The following is an 18,605-nucleotide window of genomic DNA, read 5'->3' as shown; positions in this document are numbered from 1 at the left end:
TGGGTATAGGCGAAAATGAAGCTTCAGACGTCACTGATCATGTGATGATGGCAAAACGAATCAAGCTCCGGTACACTGCTTCACTGTGAGATGTATCGTTTTTTTGATACATGCTAGGAAGCCTTGGCGCACAACATCACATCACTATAAGTGTTTTCCTGGTTCCCGTGGTTTGATCCTCGCTTTGTAGTTTGTTCATTCTTGTCTGCAGCCTTTTTGATCATCTGCCTGTGTTTATGACTACGACTCTGGACAGAGACAGCAAGACCTGCCAGCTGCGGGGCTTGCTACCCCCTCTATTAACAATACTATGCTGGCATCTCATGTACTCTTGTTCCCTATTCACCAGCCTAGACCTCCAGCTCACAAGATGGTCCTCCAGTCCTCTAGCTCACAAAATGGCTGCCTCCAGACCTCCAGTTAACAAAATGGCCATTGCCACCAGAACTACCAGAGCCACTGCCGCTAGAGCTGCTGCTGCCGCCACCTGAACTTTCTGAATGGCGGGCGCCAGATACCCTTGAATCCCTTAAATGGCAGGCTACAGATCCCCTTGAATTCCTCGAATGGCGGGCACCAGAGTCTACTAAAGTCCTCAAATGGCGGGGACCAGAGACTTTTGAATTCCTCGAATGGTGGGCTTCAGAACCTTCTGAATTCCTCGAGTGGTGGGCACCAGAACCCTCTGAATTCGCTGAGCAGTGGGCACCAGAAAACTCTAAATTCCTCGAATTGCAGGCGCCAGACATCTCTGAATCACTCAAATGGTAAACACTAGAATCCTCTGAATCCCTCGAATGGCCAGCGCCAGGCACTTCTGAAATCCACGAAAGGCCACAGCCATCACCTGAGTCCCACAAAAGACCAGAGCAGTCACCTGAGTCCCACAAAAGGCCAGAGCAGTCATTTGAGTACCACAGAAGGCCAGAGCAGTCACCTGTGTCCCACGAAAGACCAGAGCAGTCACTTGAGTCCCACAAAAGGCCAGAGCAGTCACCTGAGTCCCACGAAAGGCCAGAGCAGTCACCTGAGTCCCACGAATGTCCAGAGCAGCCACCTGAGTCCCACAAATGGCCAGAGCAGCCACCTGAGTCCTACGAATGGCCAGAGTAGCCACCTGAGTTCCACAAATGGCTGTCAGAGCTGTATGACTTCCCAGAGCCGCCAGAGCCATGTGACTTCCCAGAGCCGCAAGAGCCATGTGACTTCTCTGTGCTCCTTGAACCCAAGCCTCTTGATCCACTAGGTTTATATCAACTGCCAGTACTCCTTGAACCAAAGCCTCCTGACCCACTGGGTTTGAAAGAACTGCCAGTACTACTTGAACCAAAGTTTCCTGACCCACTGGGGTTGAAAGAACTGCCAGTGCTCCTTGAACAAAAACCTCCTGACCCACTGGGGTTTAACAAACTGCCAGTGCTCCTTGAACTAAAGCCTCCAGACATATCTCAACTCCACCTTCCAGGCCTTCTGCAGCTCCATGCTCCAGGCCCTTCGCAGCTCCATGCTCCAGGTCCTCTGCAGCTCCATGCTCCAGGTCCTCCGCAGCTTCATGCTCCACCTTCCAGGCCCTCTGCAGCTCCATGTTCCAGGCTCACGGCAGTACCACAGCCCAGGCTCTCCTCCGCTGCACGGTCCTGGCCCTCCATCCCTCCCCCTGATCTTCCTTTGCTCCACCTCCTTTCTGCATTGGGCTCTGTTGTGATTGCCAGTGGAGTTGTCTTCGCTGGCGATTACCACCTGTATTTTTTGCCGATTGCCAGCGGGGTTTCCTATATGGGAGACTACTGCTAAGAAACTCCAACTCCCAGAAACCCCTTTGCTAATTAACACTGATAAAAGCTGACAAGAATCCGGACACTTGCACACAGACACAGCTGCTGCTCATTTATACTGATTACAAGGACTATAAATGCACCTCACATTCATTCATTTGGGCCTGAGTCTTGTTTATTCCATGAACCTTACAACGCATTTCTCCTGGTCTATTTTCCTGTGTTTTGACCCTCACCTTGTTAGTTTGTTTATACATGAACATTACAAAGCATTTTCCTGGTTTGTATTCCAGTGTATTGATCCTCGCTTTTTAGTTTGTTCATCCCTCTTTGCTGCCTGTCTTTTGATCATCTGCCTGTGTTTATGACTATGACTCTGGATTACCTGTTTGCCCCTGTATTGACCATTGCTTTATGGACCTTCCTATTAAAACCTGCATTTGGAACCACAAGTCTGCTCCCAGTGTCTCCAAAGTTACAATTGCATTATAAAAGTTAACCGACCATTCAAAAAGTGAGGAAAACATTTTAATATCTTTATCACATTATGTTGATAACAGTGTAACAAATATTGGCAAAGTCACAGGCAAATCAAATATGTGTAGGATTAAAAAGAAAACTTTCTAATTTTGCTACAAAAATCAGGTCATAATTGTGTTTTGTGACCCCTCTACAGAATATATGGTAACATTACATGTAGTCTCTTCCCTTTCATTGTTACTGTGAATGTTTGTCTCCATTAAGAAAAACAAATAGTTAAAATAATACTGTTATTTTGAGTTGATATATCTAATATTTTTTTGATTTTACACAGAATTGCCAATTTTGAAAATAAATAGAAAAAGCAACATATGTGCATATAATTGCAAAAAGCAAAACATGTATTCCTGACTATGTGCCCAATTCTTCAATAAAATAACTTACAGACATCTTGCTAGCAAACAACTTACAGATATCTTGCTAGCAAACAACTATAAAAATAACTCATATTAACCAAAACTACAAATATATTTTACTCTAATACGAATGCTTCTCTCTCGCTCTCTCTCTCAGAAAATTGTTGAGTTGAGTGATCTACGTGGGACCCACCCCCAGACACCTCACCTGATCCATATCTTCATTGAGTACGTCCCAGCCTCCTAGTTGTTGACATGGTACTACTCATCAGTCATACTCTTCCGACATCTTTCTCGCAAACTCCGTCTGGCAAAGAATGTTGCCATATCTCAGTAGAGAAGCCATGATCCCTTCTCTGCTTTTTCTTGCGTATGCGCTCTGTCTCTCTCTTCTTTTGTGGTAGCCGTATAGTCACATTTGTCAATAAAAGTGCATATTTTCCTTCTTGTTTACTGATTCACTCTATCCAAAAATATGATCATGGTCTTCTATAGTGCGTTTGTTTTGCAAACTTGCCTCATCTCTCTTGCTGTCTCTCCCTCCTCTGTATCCCCTCCCCCGCCCCATTTATCTTTGCCTCTACACGCAGAGCGTATTAAAGGCTATGGCTGAGCAAGAGGATCAGACCTATGGATCAGACGGATAGTAAGATAGGAAGGTCATATGACTTCAGATAGTGCTAGAGCAGTTTCCAACAGCAGTCATATCGGTTCCTTTATGGAGATTTTTGTCTAGCTTGTTAATATCCTTCTCAAAAATCTTATCCAATATATATGTCTCAGACTGATGGGTTGCCATCATGCGGTATTTCTAGCTGTCTCGGGATCCTGGGATTAGGATTTAACTAATAAGCGTGTGTGTGTGTGTGTGTGTGTGTGCAGTCATGTGCATGTTATGTATTAATAAATACACATACATAAAATACAAAAATATACAAAGCAAAACTATTTGCAAACACACACACACATTGCCACAGTCAGGAGTGATTCAGCCTGTGCAGATTGCTGTAGAACTACAAATCTGACACTTTAATGAACTACAAACGCCATCATGCACTTCACATATCATCAGTCTTCTGTCACGTAAGGTTCTGCGACAACAGAGGTGAGAATCCACATGCAGTTTATTAAGAACAGATGTCAGGCAGGCAACTGTCAAACAGTTAGAAAACAGGAACATAAAGGTCATCCAAGATCATAGTCAAAACAGGCAGAAGGTCAGGACAGGAGGCAAAAAATCAATATAAACAGTAGGACAAGGCAAGGGTCAAAACCACCTAGGCAAGGAAACGTTATCAAACCATTCTTTCACCAGTCTTACTGTGTGTATTGGTGCCTTATCATCCTAAATTCACCACACCGTCTTTGGGATACAACGTTTGAAGCATATGGTGCATATGGTCCTCCAGAAGGGTCTGGTAATTCTTGGCAAAGGTGAACAAATTTATCACAATGTGCTTACCTGAAGCTCTGAAACAGAAACATGACTCAGCAATGTGAAAGTCAATGGGAGCAGTTTATATATTCTGTGTAAATAGTCCTTAAGCAGCTCTCCGCTCTCTGTGGGTAATCAAAAGTGTGTGGTGCATGACAGGGTTTTTAGTTTCTATGGTGACAGGATTCTTCATTCATTTTCTTTTTTGGCTTAGGCCCCGTTTACACTAGTGCGTTTTACCCAGCGTTTCGAAACTGCTATCCGTCCACACCAAAACACTGAAAACGCACATTACGTGACCACACACACACTCTTGGGCAAGCGCTGCAGCATTTCTACCCAGATGAGAGCTGTGCTGGTCGGACTGGTCATTAAGCATCTCCCGCTGGATCTAATCTTACTATATTTGCTAAATGTAATATTTAATTAATCTTGTCTATATCTAACGACATATTCCCCGACTTTGGTCTTTTGAATCGATTGCTTGTTCACAGGTAACGTGTTTTGGCTGAGCGCAAAGATAAGTTAATAATTAATGGAACCACGTACATTCTATATACTGACTGATTGCTTGCCTTTATTTCCTATAATGTATGAACGTATTGTGCGTTATACTTTCATAATGGATATTACGACCTTCTTGCTGTAAGGCGACAGCACTACCTACTGCGCAACTACTTTGCCCCTTTAATGTATACAAAAATTTAAAAATTCATTGAAAAATAATTTGAGATAGTTCAGTGTACAATTTTTAGCCATCTTTAAATGATAAATAATAATAAATATATAACATTTACCACTAGATGGCTGCAGGTTTGCTGTTTGACAAACCGAAAGATGTTTTTTTTTTTTTTTTTAGATTACTTTCTACATATTATGAAACCCAATTTTTAGAATTTAGAATTAGTTTTTCAATAATGATACATCAGACTCGGCTCCAATCAGGAGCTTGGTGCACCCCATCCCCAGATCAAATGACAACACAATTTTTTGCAGTGTGATTTATAAATGAAAAAACAGCATACGGTGTGATCGTGGCCACATTTTAGCTCATTCTAAAAATTCTTGCCATTTTAACAATTTTAAACAAATCAACCAGCATTATATGAAAGAAACCTAATAAGATTAAAGAGATCATATATCACAGCGCGCATTTCTGAACACATTTGCCATTTATATTAGTTCATGCAGCCGTAGGCATAAAATAGAAAGTCTTAAAGAACAAACAGTTAAAGGGATCGGTTATTGTGAGTAAGATCTACTCGCATTAACAGAAGCACAATAACTTTACATAATTTTCTCACGGAAAGAACAAATGTCAAGATCACTAAGAAGTGCACAGAATAATTAGATGAGACATGGACAGATGAGTTTTAGTCCTCAAGTTTGTTCTTACAAAATCCAAACACAGAGCACAGCATTTTGTTAGTGTAAAATATATTTATATTTTGATACTTAAATACTAATACAACCTTATTTTCGTTTTTACTCTCATGCTCTCTTTTCTCAACAGCAACAAGCTGACACATGCTGCATGATGACCTGTAGCTATAATAAACACTTTTGAGAGGTTGGTAACTGCTCTGATTCCAATATTTTAAATCCGATTAATTAAATATGGCAGCCAAGTAAAGTGCTATCGATTTTCGTGTTGTCCCTTTTCCCTTTAAATCTCTCAAGTTAGTGTGTGGGATCTGCTTTAGTTATTGGATTTTTTTTATCCGACAAAAGAAAAACTTTAAAAAAGGTCAAAACCATTAGATGGTTTAGATGCTGCTTTGAAAATTCAGTATTTAAAACTGAATATTGAATTAATATTGAGAAATTAAGTTGTTTCAGTGAGCAGGTCAACACATATACGGAGCGCTATGATCAAGCATAGCACATACAACTATAGAATGTATGTTATATGTGGTATAAAAATATTATATAATATATGTTAGCTATCTACCACTAACAAGTAGGCTAAAAGGCCTAAGATCTGCTATTTATAAATGCTTGTTTATATTAGTTGATAAACAAATACTAATGCCCTAGTTGACTCTTGTGCATTAATTAATAATAATATTAAGAGGGTTTTTTGTTTAATTTTAAATAAAAAAAGAAAGAAAGAAAATGGTAGCATATTGATATTTTTTAAGGTATTTTTTAAGGTATTATAAGGTATCAAAGTTGGAAATTCCACTAACATGACAACACTAGTTGCGATTATTGCTGTCATGATTTTAGCAGGTGCGATCTCCCCGCTTCCTCTCTGGTTGCCTTGCATTCCGCCTGGGCTCTTGCGTTTTGGCCGTCAGCTCCGCTGTATTCACCCCTCATAAACTGCCAAATTGGATCGCCATGTGCCCCCTGCTGGACTTCTCTAGTATTGTTTTGTATTAACAATTTTTTTCTTGGCCCTTTATTGACAGGCATTTTGGATACCAGTGTGCCCCCTGCTGGACTTCTCTAGTATTGTTTTGTATTAACAATTTTTTTCTTGGCCCTTTATTGACAGGCATTTTGGATACCAGTGTGCCCCCTGCTGGACTTCTTTAGTATTGTTTTATTAACTTAATTTTTTCTTAGCCCTTTGACTGGCGATTTGGATTGCTGGGCACTCTTTGCTGGACTTCAGTATTGTTTTTTTGTGCCTTTCTGTGAAGATTCCCGGATCCCTCTGCTGTTTTTTTTTTTTTTTTTTGTGAAGATTAAACCCTTTCTGCAAGTCATTGAAGAGCAATAAATTGTGTTTACCTGCACTTGATTCCTCTCCTAATTTTTTTTTCCCTGACAGAATGATATGGTGCAGGGTGTACTCTTGGGTCAGCATGCCACCCAGCTCACCACCACCTCCAGAGAGGTTGAGATGCTTACTGCCCTGGTGGTCGAGCTCAGTGCACCCCTTCTTGGTCTGAACAGACCATAAGAACCTCAAGTATATCTGTTTGGTCAAAAGGTTGAGCACACACCAGGCTCGATGGTGGCACTCTTCTTCAGTAGGTTCAATTGCATCCTCTTGTACCAGCCAGGGTCCAAGCTGTTTGCTTCAAATAAACCATCAGCCTCAGCTTTCTTCATGGAGCACCTAGTTAGTATAGTGGAATACCGTGACAATGCATTTTCTAGGCGAGTTGTGACATTGAGCCAGTTTTAACAGAGATTTGCTCAGCAGAGGTATCCCATGGCCCATCCTAGACCCAGGGTGCCAGCAGAGAAGAGAAGAATACTGTCAGCATTGCTACAGGTGTGGTGGTGATGAACATTTTGTGCTGGTTGTAAAGAGAGAGAGGATGTTTGTTTTTGTTTTTGAGCCAAATGATAATGCCCTGTGGTCGGTGAGGTTGAAATTTTACATTAGACTAGAATACCTTTAGGACTTATGAATGCACCAGCTGCTTTTCAGCACTGTATGGAGGAGTGCCAGGGGGGACTCTGTGATGAGGTCTGCATTCCATATCTAGATAATGTTCTTGTATTTATTAAGACATTTGAAAGCCATGTTTCAGCAGTCAGAAAAGTGCTAAAAAGACTGAAGCAGTATGGTATTAAATATAAAATCCAGTAAACGTGAGTTATTCAGAACCCAAATTCATTACCTTAGGAGGATATTGTGTGCTGGTAGAAACAAAATGGACTCTGCCGACACTGTTGCCATTAGTATCTTTGGCCGTACTCACACTAGGTACAGTTGCCTCAAACCGGGCCATAGCACGCTTGTCCCTCCTCCCGTCTCCCCCGACAGCCCGCACTCACACCACAAATGGGCCTCGGCACGCTTACGTCATCGCTGCTGCGCTGTTCAGTGAGAAGCGCTCTCTCACTCAGCAGCACAGTGGAGATTTCTCTAGTTATATAGTTTCAGTCGTTTGTTATGCAGTGACATGCAGTCAAATATTTCGCCAAACAGTCCTTAGAGATGCGGTGACACGCAGTCAGATATTTTGCCGAACAGATACGCCACTTTTGTCGCTCATAAACAATCATAAAGCCCTCATGCTGAAGAAATGAGGAGGTCTGCTGAAGCCGTGCTGCTGTCGTGCTGTGAGGAGTTCTCGTCTTTAATATACTACGGCAGTTTGCGTTCACTGAACAGTAAGAATGATTAATAAATCCATATGAAACAGACCCTTAAAAGTCACGTCTCGCTTTCAGTTTCGGGCTTTTCCACGTTTTGCACTCACACACAAGCGTACCACGCCAAAGCCCAAGTGAGCCGCGCTCAGGCACACCTCTTCCAACCGGGCCAGGGCCGGCCAAGTGAACCGTGCTTGAGCCCGATTCAGCGCACTCACACTTCTCAAACGATCCGGGAAACGGGCGATACGGATGGCATAGTGTGAGTAGGCCCTTAAAAGAGAGAAAACCAAGTACAGTTGGGAGTTGAGACAGGTTATAGGGTTATTAAGCTATTATCACCATTATGTGAAAGATTTTGCCTGTCACACAGAGGCGTTGTTAGGGTATGTGTGAAACAAGACAAAAATAAATGATGGCTCAGTCGACGTAGTACTATGGTGCGAAGGTGCATTTATTTACAGTGCAAAAGTGTCCAATCCAAAAAATCCCCATAATAAAGTAGACAAAATGTATGTACAAAAACAAACAACAAAAAATAATAATAATAAAATAAAGACAATAAACTAACAAAATAATGTTATACTAAATATTCGCTTTCCAAAATCAAGACTTTTTTAACCAAACCTTTACACTACTACTCACCCCCAAACTTCTATGACTCCCACCATGAACTTCGACTCCGCCCAATTATGGCTTCAGCCATTTGCAGGCGAGTAGATGATATGTTTCTACATAAAACATTCTTCAGGTAAGTTTACCTTTTATGTCAAAATACATACTTTGTATAAATATCTTATGACAAAACATTAAACAAATATAACCTTTTACAGGTCTTTAAACCCATTTTCATCATTTTCCCAGTCTTTTCTACCCCCTACATAAAACACATAGTCTCCCCCAGGTGCCAGACCACTCTGCACATGCGCAGCGCACCACTGTGCAAAAAAGCTGTGCAAGAACTTTTTGGCCCCTTTTGCCTTTCGTAGTCGCTATTGCACAACCAGGAAAACAGACGCTACTAGATAAACATAAACAAACACAAACAAACGCACAGGTAAGACAAGTGTATGTGATGTGGTGTATGGTGTGTCAGAATATGTAAGGATTAATGGAGTGTATGTAGTGTTGGTGTGTGTATGTGTTCTGTTACAGTGTAATCTCCCATGTACACCAGGTAGATCGGCTGGTGGAGTGAAGGTAAGGTATGTGTTTGTGTGAATACGTGGGTGTGCAGCTCTGCCGCATGTCAGTGACAAACTTCTTTGTCACATTACTTCCCACCTCTCCTAGATTGCCGACGTTAGGCAATCGTGACCATATTTCGCTGTGACATTGCCCTTCCTCGCCTTGTATTTTACATGGAACTTGAAAGGCTGCATTGACAGGTACCATCTGGTCATCCTGGCATTCTGGTCTTTCATTGTATTGATCCAGCTTAAGGCTTTGTGATCCATTTCTAGGATAAACTCGCTACCCATCAGGTTGTATCCCAAGCTGTTCAGTGCCCATTTTATAGCCAATCCTTCCTTTTCAATGGTTTCATACCTGGTCCCTCGTGGCAACAGCTTTCTACTAGTATAGGATGGGGTGTTCTTGTCCTTCATCTTCCCGTATCAGTATTGCTCCAATTCTTCTCACTGAAGCATCAGCCTGTACCAGGAACTTCTTCATGAAGTCTGGTCCTCTAGTCCTCTTTATGTCTTAGCTAAAGGGTCTGTTGTGACTATAGAGTAGAAAGATCCCTAAAAACTGCAACCAAAGAGAAGAACATCTAAGAGAAAGAAAAATGTAAGTGTAGTGCCATCGCATACACCTGTTGAATGGACTAAGACCCATCAAATTTTGGAGAAATTTGTAATTACCTGATTCAATCCCTGTTCTTGCATTCCCGGATTTCTCTAAACCATTTGTATTGCACACAGATGTCTCTAACAATGGGCGCTGTATTATACCAGCAACAAGATGGAAAATTCAGTATTATTACATTTGAGTCCATGGCATTATCAAATCTGAGAAAAACTATAACCTCCACTCAGTCAAATTGGATTTTTTTTGCTCTGAAATGATTGCTGTGAGTTTCTGCGACTACCTTTATTATGCCCCCTTCTTCACACCCTACAGTGACAATAATCCTTTAAAATACATACTCTCCACTGTCAAGTTGAATCCAAGTTAACTGAAACTAAATAGGTGGCAGAATTAGCTGACTTCAATTTTACAATTAAATACTGCCCAGGCAAGAAAAACAGAGTTGTTTAGGTATAGAAATTAACAAGATGGAGGTAGATGAACACTGCATCCTATGGAAAAACACAGCACACAGAAATCAACAAGTAATATGAATGAATGTTTCAATTAACCCAAGTGACTTTATCTATCATGTTTGATATCATTTGAAATGTCTCAGTGCGACTAGTACAATGGTCTCATTCTCTCAGAAATAGACATAATCAAAACAATAAATATATAACTTCAGACATCTTTTAAACCACTGTGAGGGGTGTGACTTTCCCGCGGGCAGCACTAAATGCAAATGCCTTTTGTTATGCACACATAACAAAAGGTATTTGAAGTCAGGAATGCATTATTTAATCTTGGATTTATCTTTGATAATTTGATTGAATTGACTGAATGAATTGGCATAATACTGACATAATACCTGACTAATAAATTGTTATGTTTTGAATTATTCAAACAGTCCTCGTGTTATTATCAGTTGTAAATGTTGTTGTCCATAGCACTACAAGCCCCTGTACAGGTTAGTAACGGACTAAAACATGTTAGACGGAGCAGCGTGGCACGCTATACGATGTTGTTAGAGATCCGACTAACACATTGGCATTAATTCAAGTATACTTAGACTGTAAAAGGCCAACTATGAGTTTTCTATTTAGAACAACAAAATATTGTTGAAACTAATCTAAATGTGGGTATAGGCCTTCATCTACAAACTTATAATCCTGTGTGATTATTATTAAAATACTTTGTCTTGGTTTAGTAGATAACAGATCTATGGGGACCACATAAAAATTTCCTAAATTGAATAAGTAGGGTTCTGCCTTTTTAGGAGAGTGGTTAATCGCCTCTGTTTAATACCAAGACTGACAAGCTTGTATTAAGAGATTGTATACCCGGCCGGTGCAAGACTCGGGATGCTATAGGAATCTGAATAAATGAGAATAAGGTATAATTACAAATTGAAAGAATATTCAATCATAATCTAAAATAATGTGAAAGGAAACAAAATAACTTTATTAATGTTTTATAATTGGAGTCAGATAAAACGAAGATAAATATATTAATATTCTAAACCACCTCATACTAAAATTGGAGTCAGATATGAGTTAGTTTAATATAAATCAACATTGTGCACTGGAAAGACCGGACATGCAGTGAACCTTCATCCACCAGTGGAAACCGTCATTGGAGCAACTGGCTGGACCCTACATACCTAATAAACATAAAGACACATTACGATATTTTGTTTGCAACAAATCTATTACAATGGGAAAATGTTTTCAGTATAAGTTGTAATGTAATGTCAGTAATATAAATTGGCTGTTATGTGATGACCAAACTGCTGTTTCTGAGCAAATTAAATCAACTAGACAACTACTAGTTCATAGTGGTACAGTTTCAATGATTAATTTTTGAGGTACTTTTGAAACATCATTTGTCAGAGGTCTGAGTGAGAGAGAAGATGGTTCAGACACAGATGCAGGTCTCAGCAAAGTTTACTGAAGCCCAAACACTCAGGGGGCAAAAAACTAGCCAACAAAACAATCTTCAAAAAGGAAACTAAAAATTCCTCCGTAATGGAGTTGCCAAAAAAGCCCAAAGTTCACAAAAAAACTCAAAACTGAGAAATAAAGTCTCCAAAAACGATTAAATGAAACTACTCCGGAGAGGTTAGAAGAACAGTCTTCAAGAGGGTGCAATACCCTGATACCCGCCAGGGGGCGATGAATCCGGCTGCCGCTGACTGGGACAGAATGGCCACGAGGAAGACTGAGGCTTGGAAGCCGGCGAGAGAGCGTTGAGGGCCGGCAGGATAGAGACGGGGAGTCAGATGGGCAGCAATACAAAAACAGACGGGAACAGGCTTGAAGGCAGACGGAGAAAAAACACTTTAGGAAAAAATCAACAGGATGACATCAGACACGACAAAACTCACAGGATATACAAGGAACAGGACTAGACCGGGAGATCGCCAGACATGCCGGAAGGGGAAAAACTACGATCTGACACAGAACTACGATCAACGGAGGGATAAATAGGGGGAGAAATCAAGGAAACCAGGTGAGTGAAATTAGTTTGATAGACTAATAGAAAGTAAAAGCAGATGGGTGGGGAAGCGAGAGGTAAACAAAGCAGGGTATGAGTGATCAAAACAATACGAGTGAAAGGGAAAGAGTAACACAAAGATCGAACCGGTGATCAGACCGAGATTGTGACAGTACCCCCCTCCCCACGGACGCCACCAGGCGCCCTAGGGAGGGGGCTCACCTCGTCTCCAACGAAATTCCTCGACCAACCCCCGGTCCAAGATATCCCGAGCCGGGACCCAGCTCCTCTCCTCCGGGCCATAGCCCTCCCAGTCCACTAGGTATTGGAAACCACGACCCCTGCGTCTGACGTCCAGTAACTTTCTGACAGTATATGCTGGAGCACCATCCACTAGACGAGGGGGAGGGGGGGAAGGGGTCGGGACAGTGGGAACAAGGGGGGAGTACAAAACAGGTTTAACCCTAGAAACATGAAAGACTGGGTGTACCCGACCAAGCGTAGGAGGGAGCTTGAGCCGAACTGCCACAGGACTCAACACCTTGGTGATCCGGTATGGGCCAATGAACCTGGGAGCCAATTTACGTGAGGCTACCCTGAGAGGCAGGTCCTTGGTAGACAGCCATACTCTTTGACCACTAACATAGCGGGGAGCGGAAGTCCGATGACGGTCAGCCGCTGCTTTGGTCCGTCTACTAGCCTGGGCCAAGGCTTCCTTGGCTCTACTCCAGGTACGTCGACACCTTTGGACAAAAGCCAAGGCAAACGGGACCGCAGCATCGGGTTCCTGTGCGGGGAAAAAAGGTGGTTGATAACCAACAGAGCACTGAAATGGTGACATACCTGTGGAGGAGACTGGTAGAGTATTATGAGCATACTCTACCCAGGACAGTTGTTGACACCAGGAGCTCGGATTCTGGGATGCCAGGCAGCGGAGAGTCCGTTCCAAATCCTGGTTTGCCCGCTCAGACTGCCCATTGGTCTGAGGATGAAATCCCGATGACAGACTCGTAGAGGCCCCGATCTGTCGACAGAATTCCTTCCAGAACCGGGAGACAAACTGGGGACCCCTATCAGAAACCACGTTGACCGGAAGGCCATGAATCCGGAAAATGTGGTCCACCACCGCCTGAGCAGTCCCCTTGGCTAAGGGCAATTTGGGAAGAGGAATGAAGTGGGCCGCCTTGGAAAATCGATCCACCACTGTAAGGATGACAGTGTTCCCCTTCGATACTGGTAACCCAGTAACAAAATCAAGGGCAAGGTGTGACCAGGGGCGGGAAGGGATGGGAAGGAGGTGGAGCAGACCAGTGGGAGGCGAGTTAGAACTCTTGTTCTGGGCGCAAACTGAGCAGGCAACCACAAACTGCCTGACATTCCTGGCCATGGATGGCCACCAGAATCGCTGCCGGATGGCTGCCAGCGATCTCCGAACTCCTGGATGACAGACTAACTTGGATGAGTGACCCCACTGAATGACCCAGAGGTGTGGACTCGAGTCATGTGACTTGGACTCGAGTCAGACTCGAGTCATGAATTTGATGACTTCAGACTCGACTTGACAAAATATAAAAAGACTTGCAACTCGACTTGGACTTGAACATAAATGACTCGGACTTTCACTTGGACTTGCGCCTATTGACTTGTAAAGACTTGCTACTTTCTATAAAAAGCCCAAAGATAAAAAGTATGTTGAGACAGAACGCTCTATCTCTGCGTGTGTGTGCGTGTGTGACAGAGAGCATGCACGCATACTTTCGACCACTAGCGCTTTGTGGCGCACTTCCGTGTTTTTGCACCAGCGGGAAATTTGAAGATGCCATTTTCACTCTGACTCGGAGAGTGAAATAAACACATCCGCGATCTGCTCCTTTTGTTTTATTCAGCGGATTTACAACATCTGTCAAAGGTAAGAGACTTGACTACTCGCAATGTGTTACTGTTGTGCAAAAGCATTGTTTTACTGTTGTGCATAAGTCAATGAACTTCAGTTTTTTTTTAAACCAAATTTACCCTCTCCTGATTTATTTCATATAATTATGAATGAACATGGCTGTAATTTATGTTTTTGGTCGTTTGTGTCAATGCGCATATTATGTTTTATCTTTGTGTTTTGCCCATCCTCTGACAGTATTTTCTAACTATTTAATTAGTAGTAACATTAATTACATGCCATAATAACTAGATATATAATTTATTTTTAAAACTCTTAAAATTGTAAAAAAAAAAAAAAAAGTTTTTTGTTATTTTCTGGTGACATTTTGCAATAAGGTTTCTTTAGTTAATCTATGTACTAACATGAACTAATAATGAACTATACTTCTAAACCTTTATTAATTATAGTTTAACATTTACTATTGCATTATTACATTTAAAGTTATGCTTGTTAACATTAATGTTAATGCACTGTGAGTTAACAAGAATTAACCAATAATTTTATTTTCATTAATTAAAGCATAAAATAATGAATACTGTAATGAACTGCACTGCATTGTTTGTTCACATTAGTACATACATAAACTTAATTAATTAATACAACCTTATTGTAAAGTGTTACATTTTTCATATTTTGAATTAATACTATTAATTTTATTTAGTATTTAAAACCTTAAAGGTATTTTTATTATTGTTGATGTTATGCCTCTTAGCAATATTTTAGTCCTCTATATGGTTTTTAATTAAAAAAAATTTATTGCGAGATTGTAATGTAATGCATCTATATTGTTGAATTTCTGTTTGTTTGTTTTTCTGTATTTCCCCCTCTATATTTAAGGCTTATCTACTATTTTTAAAGTACTTAAAACCAACCATCTAATAAAAAATACAATTAACAATCACATTTTGTTTCATGAGTGTCTTTGTTCCTTTTTTGTAGGACTCTTATTTTAACAGATTTCATTTGGAAACACTTGACTGATCATTCAATTAAAGTTTTACCTTTATTATTCCATCACTCAATGAGATCATTTAATTGTGAGTTGAATTACTCCATTTGTAATTGTTTTTAAATAAACTAAAAACGAAGACTTGTTTTATTCAGTTTGTTGAATGTGAACTTCTCTACTTAACATATTAAAAGATATTTAAAACCACTATGAATGTATTTAAACTAATATTTAAATTTATATAACTGTTTCACTGTGGGTATTTCTATTTTAATTTATTTAGCACATTTATTGGCTATTCAAACATGAAAACAAGTTTTAGATACTTCGTGGCTCTAATAAATGGTTAAACATAACAATATCCCTGCAGAAAAATCCAGCTTAAACCAGCCTAGGCTGGTAAGCTGGTTTTAGCTGGTCGACCAGGCTGGTTTTAGAGGGGTTTTGGTCATTTCCAGGCTGGTTTCCAGCAAACTGACCAGGAAAATCTAGCTAAAACCAGCTTACCAGCCTGGTTTAAGCTGGACATAGCTGGTTTTAGCTGATCATCTCCCAGCCTGACCAGCTTAGACCAGGCTGGAAATGGCTGGAAACCAGCCTGGAAATGGCCAAAACCCCTCTAAAACCAGCCAACCAGCCTAGGCTAGTTTAAGCTGTTTTTTTCAGTAGGGATTTTTGACAAAATGGTCTAAAATGATAGTTTACAAGTGCCTAAGTGGGATTCGAACCCCGTTCTTTATGAAAAGAAAGAAAAATCTGATTGGCTCTGACATTACTTTCACTAGTGGGCAGGTACTTCAATCTGATTGGCTGGTCTCTCGCGCGTGTATTCAGTCTCTCTGCGTTTGCTTGAGTTTTGTCCACACTGGCGCTTCATACCTTTCCTGCTTTTGCTCTCCAGAGATCCTCCTGATAAATTGATTATTCCAGAATGTTGATATGGTTTATATATTGCTACACTATTTAGTATAATACACGAAAAACTATGAGGTTAAGGTAAATTCTATAATAAATACTAATGTTTTTGAGAGTTAAGTATACTGCCTATGTTTAAGCCTAGTATTATTTACAAGTTGTTAATGAATGCTTCAGCATACTGTAGTATTAAGAATAGTGAACTGATGAAATGAAATACAGAGTGTAGTTTTACTACAGTAAAGTGTGGTGAATTGTAGTATAATATACCCAATACTGTAAAAAAAAACTACAGCACTGGGTCATTTGTTTATATTACACTTGTGTTACCATAGCAACTATAATATTACCCCAACAGATTAATTAAAGTACTTTACTATAGTACTGTACAAAACCCTGTCCATTCCAATAGATGTGTTCAGGGGCCCTGTGGAACAGCTTTTCCTCAAAAGGAAGAGGATGACATGGAAAATGTCCTTCACAATCTCATCAATAATGTGGAAGACAGCAGAGACTAGTTCACTTTATTTTAGTTGCCATGATAAAATGGGATTGATAGTGAGATTTATTTAAAGAGTGAATAGTACAGTAGGCTATAATGCCAAATCAAGTTTTTCCTTATTTTTATCACAGTTACATTTCTGCTTGCGTTAGTTATATTTTTGTTTAAATGTTTTTTATTTGATTAGTATGGTGAACCTTTTGGATGTTTAATAAATGTTTGTAAAACAAAATGCATTCTTTACATCCAACCTCTATTCTCTGTGTCTTTAAGTGTTTGAAACTGGAAATATCTCATTATAAAACATACAGCCAAAATGTTATGGTTTATTAGATAAAAAATTTAATATGTAAGTCTATTTTAGTATTTTGGTTATTGTTAATAAATAGTGCCTCAATATAAATCATATCAAAAAGCACAAAAGTAGGAAACACAAGACACAAATTCTGTATATAATCTCTGAGAGCACGCAGAAAAATGTGTGCGTGAGCAGTGCATATTTGAGAGCGAGAAAATTTGCGCGTGAGCAGCGTATATTTGAGAGCTCGCAAGCAGTTTTGTCCACAGAGGAAATCGGTGCACGAGCATCACACAAGGTAGAGAGCAAAGTTCTTCATTGTTATGTGAAGAAAACGTTATTGTTTGTATGAAGTAGCCTACTTCATTTAGAATATGTGCTACCATTTTACATTGCTGCTAGACAGATTTGCATCTCAATCTCTTCAGCACACAAGAGATTCAATTGACAAAATGCCAAGTTCACTCAATTTTACTTTGCAGCATACAGGAGTTGTTGGTCTGTTGCTGCCTCATTGAGGTTGTTTATGTAGTTTTAGTTAATCACAAGTTGATCACTGAAGACATAACATAGCACAACTCGCTTGGATAAAAGCGTCTGCTAAATGACTAAATGTAATGTAATGCACAACTAAACTTAATGAACTAGACAGCAGTAGACCTGCAATTTCTGTGTGATGTGAGGCAAAATGGACTCTTTTTTTGGACTCTCAAGAACTCGTTCTTGTGCAATATGCTGTGTAGACGAGACGCAGCACTGTTTAGCACTTTTTCAAAAAATTACATTTGTATCTTTATATATCTAAGCAATGTTCTTTCATAAAAAAAGGTTTGTTTAATAAATACAGATCTTACAATCATACATAATCTGTTTAAATTTTATTTTTCTGTTAAAAAGACTCGAAAAGACTCGAAAATCAAACTGCAGGACTTTGGACTTGACTTGAGACTTGTTGCCTTTGACTTGGGACTTGACTCGGGACTTGAGGGCAATGAATTGAGACTTACTTGAGACTTGCCAAACAATGACTTGGTCCCACCTCTGGGATGACCTGTGAACGCAGAGCAGAAGGGACAAATAATTTGCCCGCTGGAACTCTCTGAGGAGGTTGGCACTCTCGTAAGGCCTTCAGGACCCGACTCTCAATCTCCCAAGAGAGGGAGGCCACCACCACACCCCTGGGCAGGATGGTGTCCTTTGAAACCACCCTCTCTGGGGCCTCAAACAGGCGAGAGAGAGAGTCGGGTTTAACGTTCTTGGACCCAGGCCTGTACGAGAGTGTGAAATTGAACCGGCTGAAGAAGACAGACCAGCGGGCTTGTCTTGCATTGAGCCTTTTAGCAGAATTTATGTATTCAAGGTTTCTGTGGTCTGTCCAGACCACAAAAGGCTGCTCTGCGCCCTCCAGCCAATGGCGCCACTCACCCAAAGCAAGCCTGACTGCCAACAACTCCCGATTGCCTGTGTCATAGTTTCGTTCCGTGGGGGTCAAACGGTGGGAGAAGAAAGCACAGGGGTGTACTTTCCCATCCTGAAGAGATCGTTGTGATAGG

At 40.6% G+C, this 18,605-nt stretch overlaps 2 protein-coding genes and 1 long non-coding RNA gene across 4 annotated transcripts in view; 1 reads left to right on the top strand and 2 right to left on the bottom strand.

Annotated features, from left to right (window-relative positions):
- The window catches only part of arhgap23b (Rho GTPase activating protein 23b), a 71,938-nt gene extending 68,431 nt beyond the window's left edge, over positions 1-3,507 (bottom strand). For both annotated transcript variants that reach the window (XR_015503981.1, XM_087276015.1), the window contains exon 1: positions 2,880-3,507. Coding sequence is in view for 1 of the 2 variants with exons in the window: in XM_087276015.1 (XP_087132141.1) it covers positions 2,880-2,888 (9 nt within the window). In the remaining variant the exon portion in view is untranslated. The remainder of the gene's footprint in view (positions 1-2,879) is intronic.
- Positions 1-18,605, top strand: part of LOC147841347 (uncharacterized) — a 70,981-nt gene that overhangs the window by 23,061 nt on the left and 29,315 nt on the right. The gene's annotated exons all lie outside the window — the stretch shown is intronic.
- Positions 8,603-18,605, bottom strand: part of plxdc1 (plexin domain containing 1) — a 133,685-nt gene continuing 123,682 nt past the window's right edge. The window contains 3 exon segments of the mRNA NM_001442325.1: positions 8,603-9,895; positions 9,946-11,016; positions 11,048-12,213. The gene's annotated coding sequence lies outside the window, so the exon portion shown is untranslated.

The sequence above is a fragment of the Danio rerio genome, chromosome 12 (assembly GCF_052040795.2).
Source record: "Danio rerio strain M-AB ecotype USA chromosome 12, GRCz13ab, whole genome shotgun sequence".
Lineage (NCBI taxonomy): Eukaryota > Metazoa > Chordata > Actinopteri > Cypriniformes > Danionidae > Danio > Danio rerio.
The sequence above is the reverse complement of the archived record's forward strand: the minus strand, read 5'-3'. Positions and strand labels throughout refer to the sequence as shown.